General features: G+C 49.1%; 2 protein-coding genes across 2 annotated transcripts in view; one reads left to right on the top strand and one right to left on the bottom strand.

Annotated features, from left to right (window-relative positions):
* LOC141223137 (gastrula zinc finger protein XlCGF66.1-like) overlaps window positions 1-17,759 on the bottom strand; it is a 352,937-nt gene that overhangs the window by 178,492 nt on the left and 156,686 nt on the right. The window lies entirely within an intron of this gene.
* Window positions 15,954-17,759, top strand: part of LOC141223149 (uncharacterized) — a 28,002-nt gene continuing 26,196 nt past the window's right edge. The window contains exons 1-2 of the mRNA XM_073666775.1: window positions 15,954-16,046; window positions 16,168-16,285. Coding sequence (XP_073522876.1) covers window positions 15,957-16,046; window positions 16,168-16,285 — 208 coding nt within the window. The 5' untranslated portion in view covers window positions 15,954-15,956. The remainder of the gene's footprint in view (window positions 16,047-16,167; window positions 16,286-17,759) is intronic.

The following is a 17,759-nucleotide window of genomic DNA, read 5'->3' on the forward strand; positions in this document are numbered from 1 at the left end:
ACTGTCGGGGCCGGGCTCACCCGCCCACTCACTGTCGGGGCCCTGGCCGCTTCCTCGGCACCTGTTCAGGGACGCAGGCGCTGCTTGATTGCCGGCACTTCCCCCAGACATGGCCGCGCGCTGTCTGGCTGTGTCTGCTAGTAATGACACGGCAGGGTCGACGGCACTGCACCTTTAATTGTGCTTGTGTGTCGCTCCTGCCGCGTCATTACTAGCAGACACAGCCGCACAGCGCGCGGCCATGTCTGGGGGACTGCCGGCAATCAAACACCGTCGGAGCGGAGGTCCTGCACAGATGGGCGGGAGGGGCCCGGACCCGACCGCAAGTGGGCCCCTCTGATGTTCCAGGGCCATGAAGTCTGTGACACGCCGGGGGCCCTGCACTGCCCCATACCCGAGGAGCTGCTGGACAGGACACTGGACCGGGGACAGGTGAGTGAGGCTTCCCCAATCCCCATATTAAAAATATTAGTAATGGGTCTGTGTGAGTGCATGTATGTGAATGTCAGTGTATATGACTGTGTATATATATTTGTCTGTTTTATCTATGTGTATGTCTGTATGTGTACATATGTCTGCGTACCGTGTGTGCGCGCGCATATGTCTGCGTATGTGAAGGATGAGGGGGCAGGCTGGGCCATGTGTAATAAATAAATAAATATATATATATATATATATTTATTTCTCCGCCGTATCTGTGCATCATGAATCGTGTATGTGTTAAAAGGGCCCACTGAGACTCTTTCGCCCGGGGCCCAGAAAAACCTGGAGCCGGCCCTGGGGGGAAGGATCGCTGTGGCCGGGGGCCCGTTCTCATCTCCCGCTACCTGTGTAAGTACATACAAAGGCCGTGCTCCCCGGGGAGACGCCGTGTGTGAGGGGGTCTATATGTACAGTTTGTCAACAAAAAAAATTCTGGCTCCTAAATTTTTTGGCTGGCTCCTAGATTCTGAACAACTTTGTCGACCCCTGTTATACAGGACACCACTGGAGGATTCTGGGTGATGACCGGAGAGGTGACTGCTGGGATATTATACAGGACACCACTGGAGGATTCTGGGTGATGACCGGAGAGGTGACTGCTGGGACATTTTACAGGACAGCACTGGAGGATTCTGGGTGATGACCGGAGAGGTGACTGCTCGGTCATTATACAGGACAGCACTGGAGGATTCTGGGTGATGACCGGAGAGGTGACTGCTGGGATATTATACAGGACACCACTGGAGGATTCTGGGTGATGACCGGAGAGGTGACTGCTGGGACATTATACAGGACAGCACTGGAGGATTCTGGGTGATGACCGGAGAGGTGACTGCTGGGACATTATACAGGACACCACTGGAGGATTCTGGGTGATGACCGGAGAGGTGACTGCTGGGATATTATACAGGACAGCACTGGAGGATTCTGGGTGATGACCGGAGAGGTGACTGCTGGGATATTATACAGGACAGCACTGGAGGATTCTGGGTGATGACCGGAGAGGTGACTGCTGGGACATTATACAGGACAGCACTGGAGGATTCTGGGTGATGACCGGAGAGGTGACTGCTGGGATATTATACAGGACACCGCTGGAGGATTCTGGGTGATGAGCGGAGAGGTGACTGCTGGGACATTATACAGGACGGCACTGGAGGATTCTGGGTGATGAGCGGAGAGGTGACTGCTGGGTCATTATACAGGACAGCACTGGAGGATTCTGGGTGATGACCGGAGAGGTGACTGCTGGGATATTATACAGGACAGCACTGGAGGATTCTGGGTGATGAGCGGAGAAGTGACTGCTGGGACATTATACAGGACAGCACTGGAGGATTCTGGGTGATGACCGGAGAGGTGACTGCTGGGATATTATACAGGACAGCACTGGAGGATTCTGGGTGATGACCGGAGAGGTGACTGCTGGGTCATTATACAGGACAGCACTGGAGGATTCTGGGTGATGACCGGAGAGGTGACTGCTGGGTCATTATACAGGACAGCACTGGAGGATTCTGGGTGATGACCGGAGAGGTGACTGCTGGGATATTATACAGGACACCACTGGAGGATTCTGGGTGATGACCGGAGAGGTGACTGCTGGGACATTATACAGGACAGCACTGGAGGATTCTGGGTGATGACCGGAGAGGTGACTGCTGGGACATTATACAGGACACCACTGGAGGATTCTGGGTGATGACCGGAGAGGTGACTGCTGGGATATTATACAGGACAGCACTGGAGGATTCTGGGTGATGACCGGAGAGGTGACTGCTGGGATATTATACAGGACAGCACTGGAGGATTCTGGGTGATGAGCGGAGAGGTGACTGCTGGGTCATTATACAGGACGGCACTGGAGGATTCTGGGTGATGACCGGAGAGGTGACTGCTGGGATATTATACAGGACACTACTGGAGGATTCTGGGTGATGACCGGAGAGGTGACTGCTGGGATATTATACAGGACACCACTGGAGGATTCTGGGTGATGACCGGAGAGGTGACTGCTGGGATATTATACAGGACACCACTGGAGGATTCTGGGTGATGACCGGAGAGGTGACTGCTGGGATATTATACAGGACACCACTGGAGGATTCTGGGTGATGACCGGAGAGGTGACTGCTGGGATATTATACAGGACACCACTGGAGGATTCTGGGTGATGACCGGAGAGGTGACTGCTGGGACATTATACAGGACAGCACTGGAGGATTCTGGGTGATGACCGGAGAGGTGACTGCTGGGACATTATACAGGACAGCACTGGAGGATTCTGGGTGATGAGCGGAGACGTGGCTGCTGGGACATTATACAGGACAGCACTGGAGGATTCTGGGTGATGAGCGGAGAGGTGGCTGCTGGGACATTATACAGGACGGCACTGGAGGATTCTGGGTGATGAGCGGAGAGGTGACTGCTGGGATATTATACAGGACGGCACTGGAGGATTCTGGGTGATGACCGGAGAGGTGACTGCTGGGACATTATACAGGACAGCACTGGAGGATTCTGGGTGATGAGCGGAGAAGTGACTGCTGGGACATTATACAGGACGGCACTGGAGGATTCTGGGTGATGACCGGAGAGGTGACTGCTGGGACATTATACAGGACGGCACTGGAGGATTCTGGGTGATGACCGGAGAGGTGACTGCTGGGACATTATACAGGACAGCACTGGAGGATTCTGGGTGATGAACGGAGAGGTGGCTGCTGGGACATTATACAGGACGGCACTGGAGGATTCTGGGTGATGAGCGGAGAGGTGACTGCTGGGACATTATACAGGACGGCACTGGAGGATTATGGGTGATGGCCGGAGAGGTGACTGCTGGGACATTATACAGGACAGCACTGGAGGATTCTGGGTGATGAGCTTAGAGGTGACTGCTGGGACATTATACAGGACAGCACTGGAGGATTCTGGGTGATGACCGGAGAGGTGACTGCTGGGACATTATACAGGACAGCACTGGAGGATTCTGGGTGATGAGCTTAGAGGTGACTGCTGGGACATTATACAGGACAGCACTGGAGGATTCTGGGTGATGACCGGAGAGGTGACTGCTGGGACATTATACAGGACAGCACTGGAGGATTCTGGGTGATGAGCTTAGAGGTGACTGCTGGGACATTATACAGGACAGCACTGGAGGATTCTGGGTGATGACCGGAGAGGTGACTGCTGGGACATTATACAGGACAGCACTGGAGGATTCTGGGTGATGACGGTGTCGTTGTTGTCAGGTTCCTATAAGGTGTCAGGACGTTGCTGTCTATCTCTCCATGGAGGAGTGGGAGTATCTAGAAGGACACTAGGATCGGTACCAGGAGGTGATGATGGAGGAGCTCCGGCCTCTGACATCACCAGGTGAGAGGAGACTCTTGTTGGCTCCGGTGGATGTGATGACGTCTCTCGGCCTCCTCCTATAATAGATGATTTTTCTCCAGACTTGCTCTGGTTTTCTCTACATTTTCTCACAGCTTTCATTCCCTGATTCTTCTCTTCTGATCTGTGAGTCGCGGTTTCTCCGCTGTCGTCTTCATCAGTCTTGAGTCTTCGTCCTCGGCGGCTTCTCTCAGAATCTTTCCCCTTCCTTAGAGCATCGGTCACATTTTGTCTGCAGATGTCCCAGCGCTTCTGTCCGTTCTCTCCTGTGAGATCTTTCGGTACCTGAGTCTGTCGTGGATTGTTACTCAGCAGAGTCGGGGTTAATTTACTGATGATTTTCCCCGTAATCCGCTGTCGCTCGTCCGTCCCTCAGAATCGGTGCCGGCTCAATGTCGTCATCAGTCGTGGTCGGGCGTCCGGCTCCTCCCTCTTGGCTGACACTTGTGTGACCTTCCTTGGTCTCCTCCGTTCATTCTTCTTCTTTGTGACAAATCACTTTCTCCGTACTGAGCACAAAGTCCTGGATAAATATCGGCACCGGACCGTCCCTCAGACCCCGAAACACGAGTCCTGACATGAAGATGGAGCGTGGTGGAGTCGATCACCCACCAGAGCCGGACATGGAGGCTCCAGCAGTTCTCGGCCCCCGCGTCTATTCACCACTCGCTCTGCAGGCGGAAAAGCACAGAACTTTCCGCACTGGAGGAGAAGATCGGATCACCGCGCACTCCTCTCTATAGGGGGAATGTGTCTCCTGCAGGAGAGCGACGATTCTGAGTACGGAGAGTTATAGGCCATGCAATGCCCCATGGGAAATAACATATGCAAATTTCCTTTTGCTAGATGCAGAAAACAGGGTCTCTAGCGCCATCTACAGGATTCAGAAATCTAGGAGTCAATGTCAAAGTTTCAAACCCATCCTGATAGGGCAAATTTCCATTTTTTCATTTTTCCCCTCCCCTTCTTCTATAGGCCATAATATTTATATTTTTCCATCCACAGATGTTTGAGCTCTTCTGTTTTTTACATGACAAATTGTGCATTTTACCATATAATGTGCCGAAAAACAGGAAAAATTCCAGATGAGGCCAAACAGTTAATAAAAAAAACAAACGCTATTCCACATTTGGGTTTTGTAACCTCGCTGTGAATTTCCAGGTCATTACAGTTACGGAGATTCCAAACTTCCATTTTTTTTTTTTAGACTATATTTTATGGGTTAAATATTCAGAACTGTTCCTGACACCCATCACTTTATCTTCCGTTATCGGAGCTGTGTGAGGGCTTCTCTTCTTGAATGGCCGCTGACCTTTTTGTTGGTGACTTTTTGATCTTTGTATTTTTATTGCAGTTTTGGGGAGGTGATTTTGATGTTTTGATGTTTTTTTCCTTATGGCGTTTACTGTGTGGGATAAATAATGAAGTGAAAATGCCAAATATGTTTTTTTTTTTTTTTTTTTTTTTTTTAAAAATAAAATTCTTCTCATTTTGGGAGACAAAGCAAAAATAATGGCGACTTCAACCTAAGATCCTTGTTACGGATCCGGGTGGTGAAACCTTTGTGCTGCGGTGCAAGGAGGGACCAGAGGGGCGTGACTAAGGTCGCACGGTGGCTCAGTCGACTCCGTGAACCAGGGAGGGACCAGGTGCCACTCTGGGACCTACCTTGTATGAGAGCAGGTGACTCCCACGGGTCAGATGGCAGTAACTGACCGGTACAGCGGATGAGCACGGCAGGCAGGTGGTCCGGGTAGACAAGCAGGCTGATAGCCAGACGGGTGCTCCGGGTATGCAAGCTGGCGGGCACAACAGGTAACTGGCAGGTGCTTCCAGGTAAGCAGGCTGGCGGTCACGGCAGGTACAGGCAGGAGCTTCCAGGTAAGCAGGCTGGCGGGCACGGCAGGTAACAGGCAGGTGCTTCCAGGTAAGCAGGCTGGCGGGCACGGCAGGTACAGGCAGGAGCTTCCAGGTAAGCAGGCTGGCGAGCACGGCAGGTAACATAGTAACATACATAGTAACATAGTTTGTAAAGCCGAATAAAGACTTGCGTCCATCAAGTTCGACCTGTAAGTTCTGTAATTGCTAAAGTTGATCCAGAGGAGGGCAAAAACCCCAAATGATTTAGCCAATCTTCACCTGAGGAAAAATTCCCTCCCGACTCTGAAACCAGCAGTCAGAATAAATCCCTGTATCAACCTACTATTTTATTTTATTTTTAAGTATACGCTGAAATCTGCCTGGTATCTAGAAATGCATCCAGTCCCCGCTTGAACTGGTGTAGTGAATCTGACATTACCGTCTCCTCACTCAGTGAATTCCATATTCTCACTGCTCTTACCGTAAAGAACCCCTTCCTGTGCTGGTGCTGAAACCTTTTCTCTTCCAGTCTTAGTGAATGCCCTCTTGTTACCGTAATATCCCGCCTTTTGAACAAATCCCGGGCAAGATCTCTATACTGTCCCCTAACATATTTGTACACATTTATTATGTCCCCCCTCAACCTTCTCTTTTCCAGGCTGAATAGTCCTAGTTTTGCCAACCTCTCTGGGTATTGCAGTCCCTCCATTCCCTTTATTAATTTTGTTGCCCTCCTTTGTACCTTTTCAAGCTCATTTATATCCTTTCTATATATTGGGGCCCATAACTGAACACAGTATTCCAAGTGTGGTCTGACCAGTGCTTTGTACAGTGGAAGAACAATGTTCTCATCCTTTGCAGCTATACCTCTTCTGATACATCCCATTACCCTGTTTGCCCTTACAGCAGCCGCCTGACTTTGTGCACTCCAATTTAGTTTGCTATCAATCAAGATGCCCAAGTCCTTCTACATCTCTGAATTCCCCAATGATTTCCCATTCAGTGAGTACTGGTGACTTCCATTTTTCCTTCCCATATGTATGACCTTACATTTCTCCTCGTTAAACCTCATTTGCCATTTAATGCTCCACCTACCCAGCTTATCCAAATCCCTCTGTAGGTCTGCACTATCCTCTTTTGTATTAATTGTTTTACATAACTTTGTGTCATCTGCAAATATTGATATTTTACTATTTATCCCGTTGACTATGTCGTTAATAAAGATATTAAATAACATTGGGCCTAGTACAGACCCCTGTGGTACCCCACTAGTGACGCTTACCCAATCTGAGTATATTCCATTTATAACCACCCTCTGCCTTCTATCCTTTAGCCAGTTAGCTACCCACTTGCAGACATTTTCCCCCAGCCCCATCATTCTCATTTTGTACACCAACCTATTATGTGGCACGCTATCGAACGCTTTTGAGAAGTCGAGATACACGACATCCACTGGTTCCCCCTGATCTACTCGAGAGCTAACCTCCTCGTAGAAGTCAATCAGGTTAGTTTGGCAGGAGCGATTCCTCATGAATCCATGTTGGTTCGGGGTTAATAGATTATCAGCATCAAGATGCTCCATAATTGCCTCATTAATAAAGCCTTCAAAAATTTTGCCCACAACGGACGTCAGACTCACCGGCCGATAGTTTCCGGCGTTACTTTTTGCTCCCTTTTTGAATATTGGCACTACATTCGCCTGTCGCCAATCAAGTAGCACAGACCCAGTCTCAACAGAGTCCTTAAATATAAGATATAACGGTCTGTCTATCACATTACTTAGTACCCGTGGGTGTATGCCATCAGGTCCTGGTGATTTGTTTATTTTAATGTTACTGAGGCGTTTCTGTACCTCAACTTGGGCCGGGGACTTTTTAGGACGGCGCTCACGACCCCTTTAAGAGGGAGGGGGCGCGCGTGCCCTAAGCACAGTGCCAGAGAAGCTGCGTGCACAAGCAGCAGCAGAGAGGCCAGAAGATGCCGGAGCAGGACTGCGACGGTAAGGGGGACGGCGTCTCTGCCTGGAAGGGGGCAGAGACGCCGATGCTACAGTACCCCCCCTTTACGCCCCCTCATTTTTAGGCCAGGAAGAAATTCTTTAAGAAGAAGAGGGGCATGGATGTTCTCCCTGGGTCCCCAAGACCTCTCCTCCAGGCCAAACCCCTTCCAATCCACCAGTAAAAAGTTTTTTCCTCTTACCCTTTTGGTGGCCAAACTGTTCTCTACCTCATAGACGTCTTTATCGGAGACTGGAGCTGGATTGGTACCTGGATCGTCAGAAAAAGAATTAAGAACAACTGGTTTGAGGAGAGATACATGGAAGGAGTTGGGAATCCTTAAGGTGGCTGGGAGTTTTAGCTTGATTTGCTTGAGAACCTCAAACGGACCGATGAACCACGGACCCAACTTATACAATGGTATTTTGAGCCGAACATGTTTGGAGGAGAGCCAGACCCTGTCTCCTGGACGGAATTGAGGCGGATGCAGACGCTATCATCGGCATGTTTCTTCATCTGCTCAGAGGGCTGAAGTAGTGCGGATCTAGTGTCCTCCCAAATAGAAAATTCTCTGACCAGAGACCCTGAGGCAGGATTGTCCACAGAAGCGGAGACGGGAAACGGAATCCGGGGGTGTTGACCGTAGACCACAAACAACGGGGATTTGGAAGAAGACTCACACATGGTTGTTATAGGAGAACTCAGCCCATGGTAGGAGCTCAACCCAATCGTTATGGTGAGCATTGATAAAATGCCGGAGAAAGCTGGTCAGGACCTGGTTGATACATTCCACTTGACCATTGGACTGAGGATGATAAGCAGAGGAGAAATCCAGGGTGACATCCAGCACTTACACGTAGCTCTCCAGAAGTGCGAACTGAACTGGACCCCGCGATCAGACACAATGTGGGGGGGTAGGCCGTGGAGACGAAAGATGTGGTGGATGAAGTCCTTAGCCAGCACAGATGCGGACGGGAGACCAGGCAGAGGGATGAAGTGGGCCATTTTAGAAAAGCGGTCAGCGACCACCCAAATGACAGTACAACTGGCAGAAACAGGGAGATCCGTAATAAAGTCCACAGCGATGTGTTGCCACGGAGAGGAAGGTACGGGTAGAGGCAGGAGACGGCCGGCGGGAAGATGCCTGGGAACTTTGTTATGGGCACAGGAGGAACAAGCCTTGACGAAATCCGCAACATCCTTGCATAGAGAAGGCCACCAGTAAGGCTGGGCGATGAGCAGGAAAGTCTTCCTCTGGCCTGCATGGCCTGCTAGTTTGGACGAATGACCCCAGAGAAGAACCTTCTTACGATCCGGAAGAGCTACAAAAGTCTTACCGGGTGGAAGACGAGACAGGTCAAACGGGGCTACAGTCATTACTCTGGAGGGGTTGATGATATGCAGAGGCTCCTCCTCTTGGTCGTAGGACAGTAATGAGCGGGATAGAGCATCGGCTTTAATGTTCTTGTCCGCAGGGCGGTAATGTAGAGTAAAGCAGAATCGGGAAAAGAATAGAGACTCCCGGGCCTGACGCGTATTGAGTCTCTGGGCGTTTTGTAAATAGGCCAGGTTTTTGTGGTCTGTGTAGATGATCACCGGGTGCAGAACCCCTTCCAACAGAAGACCAGTCTCGGAGATAATATATCCCAAGAATGGAAGGGAAGTCTGCTCGAAGAGACATTTCTCAAATTTTGCATAGAGACGATTTTGCCGGAGCCTAAGCAGAACCTGACGAACATCCCTCCGGTGTGTGGGCAGATCCGGAGAGAAGACTAAGATATCGTTCAGGTACACCACTATGCAAGAATACAAGAGATCACGGAAGATGTCGTTAACCGGCTCCTGAAAGATGGCTGGGGCATTGCAGAGACTAAAGGGCATAACGTGGTATTCATAGTGACCGTCTCGGGTATTGATTGCCATCTTCCACTCATCTCCCTGGCGGATCTGGACCAAATTGTACGCCCTACGAAGATCAAGCTTAGTGAAGATCTTCGTGCCTTTAAGGTGGTCGAACAGCTCCAAGATGAGAGGAGAGGCAGGGGGTACTTATTCTTGATGGTAATCTGGTTAAGACCCCTGTAGTCGATACATGGCCGTAGCAAGCCGTCTTTCTTTTTAACGAAGAAGAATCCTGCTCCAGCCGGGGAAGTAGATTTCTGAATGAATCCCCTAGCAAGATTCTCCTCAATGTACTCAGACATGGCCCGGGTCTCAGCCAGCGACAAGGGGTAGATACGCCCACTGGGAGGAGAAGCACCGGGTACCAGATCGATTGGGCAATCATACGGCCTATGAGGTGGTAGTGTCTCAGGTTCCTTCTTGTCGAAGACGTCCGCATAGGACCAGTAGGGTGCCGGCAGACCAGGTAGATTAGCCGGAGTAGACGGAGGTCAAGCCGGATGAACCGGAGCCAGGCAGGTCTCATGGCAATCCTGCCCCCAACGGAGCACCTCACCAGATCGCCAACTCAGGACGGGTTCATGTCTTTGTAGCCAGTGTAAACCTAGCAAAAGGGAGTGAGAGAGTCCGGATAGCACATGAAAGGAGATCCTCTCCAAGTGCAGCATTCCCACCTGAAGGGTTACAGGCTCTGTGACGAGGAAGATGGTCTCCGGAAGGAGTCTACCATCCACGGAAGCGACTGCCAATGGTTCGGCCAGACGTTTGGTAGGAATCTGATACCGCTCCACAAGAGCCTGAGAAATGAGATTCCCAGCGGCTCCGGAATCCAGGTGGGCGGTCTCAAAGAAGCGGGTCTCACCACTGGAAATAGAAACGGATAGCGTCAAGGACGGAGAGGATTTACTCTTGCCTAGGACGACCTCTCCGTACAGTCCTAGACACTGGAGTTTCCCGGCTTCACCTGACAGGAGCGGATCAGATGTTCCTTACTGTCACAGTAGAAGCTGCTCCCCTCGGCTCGGCGCGTCTCTTGGCGAGACTTGGCCATCTTGGTCTGGTCAATTTGCATGGGTTTGGGCGAGCATGCCCGGGGAATTGTGGGTTGGGAGACAGGTTTCTGGAATACAGGAGCGAGACGAGGAAATCTTCTCTCCCGGTTAGTCTCCTTAACTCGTTCCAAGAAACGGATGTCAATCCGGGTAGCTAATGACACCAGGTCGTCCAGGGTGGAAGGAATGTCCCGACTGGCTAGCTCGTCCTTGATCCGTCCGGAAAGACCCTCCCAGAAGGTGGACACCAGCGCCTCGTTGTTCCAGGCAAGCTCAGATGCGAGAGTGCGGAAATGTATGGCATACTGGCCCACGGTGAGACTCCCTTGGTGGAGACGGAGAAGAGAAGAGGCAGTAGAAGTCTTTCGTCCGGGCTCATCGAAGACCTTCCGAAAAGCAGCGAGGAAAGCCGGAAGATCGGACACCAGGGGATCCCCTCTCTCACATAGAGGGTTTAGCCATGCCAATGTTTCCCCGGTGAGGTGAGACATGATGAACGCCACTTTGGCCCGGTCGGAGGGAAACTGATGTGCCAGGAGTTCAAAGTGCAGCGTGAACTGGTTTAGAAAACCCCAACGGGGTCACCACCAAAACGTGGAGGTGCAGAGAGCCGGGGACCAGGGCCGGATGCCATGGCACTAGTAGGCAGAGGCGCCGTTGGAGCGGGTGCCGCTCGGCTCGAGACGGATACGGGTGGGATGGACAGCGTGTCCAGGCGGGAGTTGACAGACTGCAGGTAGGTCAGGATAGTTTCCTGTTGGGATCTCTGACGACAAACCTCCTGGTACAGGTCAAAAAGCGAAGGAGCCTGGGGGCCACCGGGTTCCATGGCCCGTGCAAACTGTTACGAATCCGGGTGGTGGAACCTCTGTGCTGCGGTGCAAGGAGGGACCAGAGGGGCGTGACTAAGTATCTACTCGGCCTGACCAAGGTCGCACAGCGGATCAGTCGACTCCATGAACCAGGGAGGGACCGACCTTTGTATGAGAGCAGGTGACTCCCACGGGTCAGATGGCAGGAACTGACCGATACAGCGGATGAGCACGGCAGGCAAGCTGACGGGTGGTCCGGGTAGACAAGCAGGCTGATTCGGCTGATAGCCAGACGGGTGCTCTGGGTATGCAAGCTGGCGGGCACAACAGGTAACTGGTAGAGACGCCGATGCTACAATCCTATTCATACCGGGCTTCATAGGAAAACCATGGAGGCAGAGACGGGGGTCTTCTGCAGGCCGCTGGTAGTCATGGCAAACCGTTGTTGGGATCCTCCGATTAATTGACTGATTGGCAGGAGAATGGGACACCCAACCACATAAAGGGAACCTGTCATGTAAAATAACACTATTAACCTGCAGATGTTCCCTAGCAGTGTTCGGTTTCCAGTCATAGAGTTTCGGCCGGCGCAGCAACAGTCCCTGTTGAGTGTATAGAGAGCAGCTTATGTTACCGCGCCCCCCGGCACTGACTGACAGCCGGGTCAACATTTGAGCTGGCTATCAGTCAGTACCTGGGGGCGCAGCTTCAGTCTCTCCTCAGTATACAGTGAGCAGCGGCTGAATCCGCACCCCCGGCACTGACTGACTTCCAGCTCTAATGCTGAGCTGGCTGTCAGTCAGTGCCGGGGTGCGTTAAGTGCTGCCGCTCTCTTTACACTGAGCAGTGACTGTATCTGCTCCGGCCCAAACTCTATGACCGAAGCCAAACACTGTGGAGTTGAATAAGGTTCATCTCCTACCGGCAGCGTGGCTGTAAATGTGGGCGCCAAGCAGGTTCAAAATGCTATTAACCTGTAGATTAGCCCGATGTCTGCAGGTTAATAGCATTGTTTTACATAACAGGTTCCCTTTAAATGGCACTGTTAGGCTGTCAGCAGCAGTGAAGTGGTTAAATGGCAGCAATTGGAGCTCGCTCCACATACGTGCACCTGGCATGCTCCATGCATGAACACCAGATATCAGCAAGGGGTTAAAGAGCGTTATCACATGATATCAGAATGCGCGGGACGGGGTGTTCTCGCCTCAAGGGCTCAACGATGGCAAAATGTCAGGTGGTGCGCTCCTCCTCTTCATGGGGTCTGATCAGAACGATATAAGTGGGATGATGACGCAGGTGTTGGCCCTGCAGGAACATCGGGCAGCACAAGGGTGGTAATAATAAGTGTAAGTCTCCCTTACAGTGATGTTTGTTCAGAAGAATATGTATTATGGAGCTTTTCTGTGGAGTCTGACCAGACAATCTCTCCTTGGCTCCCCGTGTGCATCAGTAAGCGCCCATGACCCCGGTGCCTGCTCTCTAGTTGTCCTTTCTACACATTGATAGGTACTAACCGCTGCGTACCGGGTGCTCCCTACAACACCGTCCTTCCGGGCGCTGTGACTTCATCCGTCAGCCGTACATGTGCCTTTTTTCCTCCTTTAGAGACAAACGCAGAACTTGCTGCCTATTTTAGTGTTTATATCGAGGCGGATATTGAGATTTCTCTCTATTTAAAAAATAATAAAAACGCAGTAACTCGTCTTTTAATAGGAGGATGTCAGGTTCTCTCCTCTGAGTGATCCCAGAGGATCCTGTCCAGGAGGGAGGCCACATCCACATGGTGACATTGTTTTTTGAGAGCTCACAATCACTGGTAAATGGTAACCATCCGTCCCCCAATCTCCATAATGGCGAATTAGGAAAGGAACCGATGGATGGAAATGTGGAGCTTTCTCCAGCTCCTCTGTGGTTCCATCCCTGGTGGAGATGAATCTTGGAGAAGTTGTGTTTCTTAGTACGGCTCCTTCATCTGACTGACGAGGGTCTTCTCCAGGGCTGTGGAGTCGGTAAGCCAAACCTCCGACTCCTCAATTTCCATGACACCGACTCCAACTCCCTCATACACAGCTCATGTTTAAGTGATAAATTTACTGTAGCACAGATTAATCTCAGCTAAAAGTCTAGACCCTTAGATCAGGAATAGGACGGACATTTATAGGACATTTCATAACTTTCCCAAATTCTTATGAAAAAATATTTCCCACAAACTGCATTGAATTTCTATACCCAATTTATTATATATTTTAGGAGTCAGTCAGTCCATTTTATATCGACTCCAGCAAAATGGGCTCCGACTCTACAGCCCTGATCTTCTCTGTCCCTCTCCTCGGGGTTTTCATCCTCCGAGTGCAGAGCAGAGAGCATTAGGCTTTGGTCTCGCTGATTATCACTTCATACTTGAGGCCACAATGTGCTGGGACCTCGGTACTGGTGGTGAGGACCACAACAATGTAATTTAGTCCCTGATGCATAAACATAGAATTACTGGTTCTGAGAGACGTGTTTCATATATAGACCGATACACGGCAGGTCATGTATTCAGTCTCTGTCTCCACAGATGGATCCAGGAGGAGAAATCCACCAGAGAGATGTCCCCGTCCTCTGTATCCCCAGGACTGTCCAGAGGAGAATCACAACATCCCGGAGGATCATCAGGTAGATGACACTGAAGTCCCCACAACATCTGACCATGAAGTGATGGGACCTGAGCTCATCTTACATTTTTCTTTTTAGGGTGAAGATCTGATTGATATTAAGGTTGAGGTTATACATGGAGCACAAGAGGCGACCGCAATATGGGCCGATCAGCAGGGTGAGGAGGGAGACTGTCATGTCTGTTCTGTGGTCACCTACTACTACTCCCATCATCACATGACACAATCTGCAGTGTCATGTAAAAGTTCGGTCACCCTTGGTCAAAATGACTTATTGTGAACAGTTAAGCAAGTTGAAGATGAAATGATCTAAAAGACCTAAAGTTAAAGATGACACATTTCCTTTGTATTTTAGGAAAAAAATAAGAAATATTGACATTTTTTACATTTTAAAAACTACTAAAAGGAAAATGGGCTGATGTAAAAGTTTGGGCGCCCTTGGAGATTTGTGTGCTCAGATGACTTCAACCAAGGTCGCAGACCTTACTTAGCCTGTTAGGGTTATGGTTGTTCACTATCATCGATAGTAAAGACCAGGTGATGCAAATTTCTTAGCTTTATAAAAACTCAGCTCCCTCTAACATTGTGCCAAATACAGCAGCCATGGGTTCTTCTAAGCAGCTGCCGAGCACTCTGAAAATGGTGGAGGCCACAAAGCAGGAGAAGGCTATAAGAAGATAGCAAAGCGTTTTCAAGTTGCCCTTTTCTCAGAAATGTAATTTAGAAATGGCAGTTACCAGGCACAGTGGAGGTCAATATAAGGTCTGGAAGACCAAGCAAAATTTCAGTGCTAGCTGCTCGTAGGATTGCTAGAGAGGCAAATCAGAACACCCAGCTGACTGCAAAAGACTTTCACAAAGATTTAGCAGACTCTGGAGTTGAGGTACATTGTTCTACTGTTCAGAGACACCTGCACAAATATGGCCTTCATGGAAGAGTCATCAGAAGAAAACCTCTCCTGCATTCTCATCATAAAATTCAGCGTCAGAAGTACAAAAGAACATAAAGACAAGCCTGATGAATTTTGGAAACAAGTTCTGTGGACCGATGAGGTTAAAATAGAAAATGATCAGAGGTATGTGTGGAGAAAAAAGGGCACAGAATTTCAGGAAAAGAACATCTCGCCAACTATTAAGCATGGGGGCGGATCAATCATGCTTTGGGGTTCTGTTGCAGTCAGTGGCACTGGCAACATTTCACGGGTAGAGCGAAGAATGGATTCAATGAAATTTCAACAAATTCTTGATGCAAACATAACACCATCTGTAAAAAAGCTGAAGGTGAAAAGAGGATTCTACAAATGGATAATGATCCTAAAAACATGTCGAAATCCACAATAGAAGACCTGAAAAGACGCAAGCTGAAGGTTTTACAATGGCCCTCATAGTCCCCTGATCTGAACATCTTGAAAATCTGTGGCTAGACTGCAAAAGAGCCGAGGAGGCAAGACGACCCAGGAATCTCACAGAACTGGAAGAATTCTCAAAGGAAGAAAGGATGAAAATCCCTCAAACAAGAATTTGGCCAGAAAAAGGTTTACAAGCTGTGATACTTGCAAAAGGGGGCGCTACTAGGTACTAACCATGCAGGGTGCCTAAACTTTTGCATTATTTATTTATTTATTTTTTGCCTAAAATACAAAGGAAATGTGTCACCTGTAACTTTAGGCCTTTTAGAGATCATTTCATCTTCAGCTTGCTTCACTGTTCACAATAACAGTAATTTTGACCATTGGTGCCCAAACTTTTACATGTCACTGTATTGCGTCACTTTGTGTTTCCTACAGATGGACTCATGGAAAGAAATCCACCAGAGAGATGTCCCCGTCCTCTGTATCCCCAGGACTGTCCAGAGGAGAATCACAACATCCCGGAGGATCATCAGGTAGACGGTGCTGAGCCCTGTACCGGATCTGTATATGGGGGACATTTCTGATCGAGGTCATAGATGTCACAGATTTTGGTGGTTTCTTGTATTGCGCTGATTGTTACATCTGATATATCAGGAGGAAGATCCGACTAAGAATAAAGAGGAGGATGAGACAGAAGAAGAAGCGATGACGAGGAGGGATCAGCCGTGTGTGAGTGACGGGAAGGAGGAGATTCCGGTAGATGTTTCCACAGGTGTGTAATAATGACCAGTGTATAATAATTACTGGCTTTAATATTACTTCCATATTATTCTTACACAAGTCTCATGCTGCCTTATAAATGATTGAGCTTGTGATTCAGACAGAACCCCGGGGGAAGATTCCCTATAATGAGACAGATGGAGACACTGTGAACGCCGTCTGACCTGTGATCCGTCGGTGTCCTTTTTTTTAAGCGTACACAAAAGCGCGGTCCGCCACAGCGTTGTGCACTTTTGAAAAGAAGAACACCGCTGATCAGAGCCAACACAGACTCCAGTGTAACTCTGCTGCCTCATTATAATGAATGGATTCCTCTCGGGTGTCATCTGAAACACGTATTTTATAGATTTAGATTGAAACCTCGATGTAAGTGTTCAGTGTAGAGCACAGGATAAATGTGATCCAAAATGTTCTGTACCCCAAAATTCCACCAATAAAAGCTTCTACTCAACCCACAAAAAAACAAGTCCCCACTCAGGTTCATCATCTGTAAACAGAAGTATAGGTTGTGTTCACATTACTGGTAGAACAAAGGCTCTGGAAAAGTCACGTGGCTCCCACTAAAAGAAATCCAGCAAAATCTGCGCTCCCAAATCCAAATACCCCCTTACTCCTGGGCCCCACAGTGTGCCAAAACCGCAGTTAGCCTCCACATGTTTGTCATTAATGTAGATAGAAGAGCCAACATAATTTACAGGGTGCGTGACTCCAGAAGCACGAGCCGGGCATAATGTACTGGGCGCTACAAAGTACTGGGCGCTACAAAGTACTGGGCACTACAATGTACCAGGCACTACAATGTACCAGGCACTACAATGTACCAGTCACTACAATGTACCGGGCACTATAATGACATATTTCCATTTTCACTTGGCAACATTCATTGCTGCTTGTTTCTGGTCACTTGGGTCACTTGAGGGGGAATTTTGCTCTTCTGACACTTAGGGGCTCTGTATATGGAGTCTGCAAATTATTCTATGAAAATTTGTTCTCCAAGAGTCAAATATTGCTCCTTCCCTCCCGAGTCTCGCCATGTGGCTAAGCAGTACAGTACAGCCACATATGGAGTATCGCCACGTTCAGCAGAAATTGTGTAACAAATTATGTGGTCATCTTTGGCCATTTCCGCTTGTGAAAATGTAAAATCTGGGGCTAAAACAACATTTTAGTGGTAAATATGTCATTTTTGTTCTTCACCGTTCAATGGTATAACATTTTGTGAAACACATATGGAGTCAATATGATCACTGCACCCCTGGATGATTTCTTTGTGAAAATGAAAAATTTGTGGCTAAAACAACATTTTTGGAGAAAAAACATAATTTTTAATTTTCACAGTCCAATTTCTTAAAATTTTGTGAAGCACCTGTGGTTTCAAAATGTTCACCATACCTTTAGATAAATTCCTTGAGCGTTCTAGTTTCTAAAATGGGGTCAGTTGTGGGGGGTTTCCACTGTTTAGGCAC

Source organism: Phyllobates terribilis, unplaced genomic scaffold (genome assembly GCF_046119375.1).
Source record: "Phyllobates terribilis strain yellow unplaced genomic scaffold, ASM4611937v1 Scaffold_370__1_contigs__length_1879735, whole genome shotgun sequence".
NCBI classification, from domain to species: domain Eukaryota; kingdom Metazoa; phylum Chordata; class Amphibia; order Anura; family Dendrobatidae; genus Phyllobates; species Phyllobates terribilis.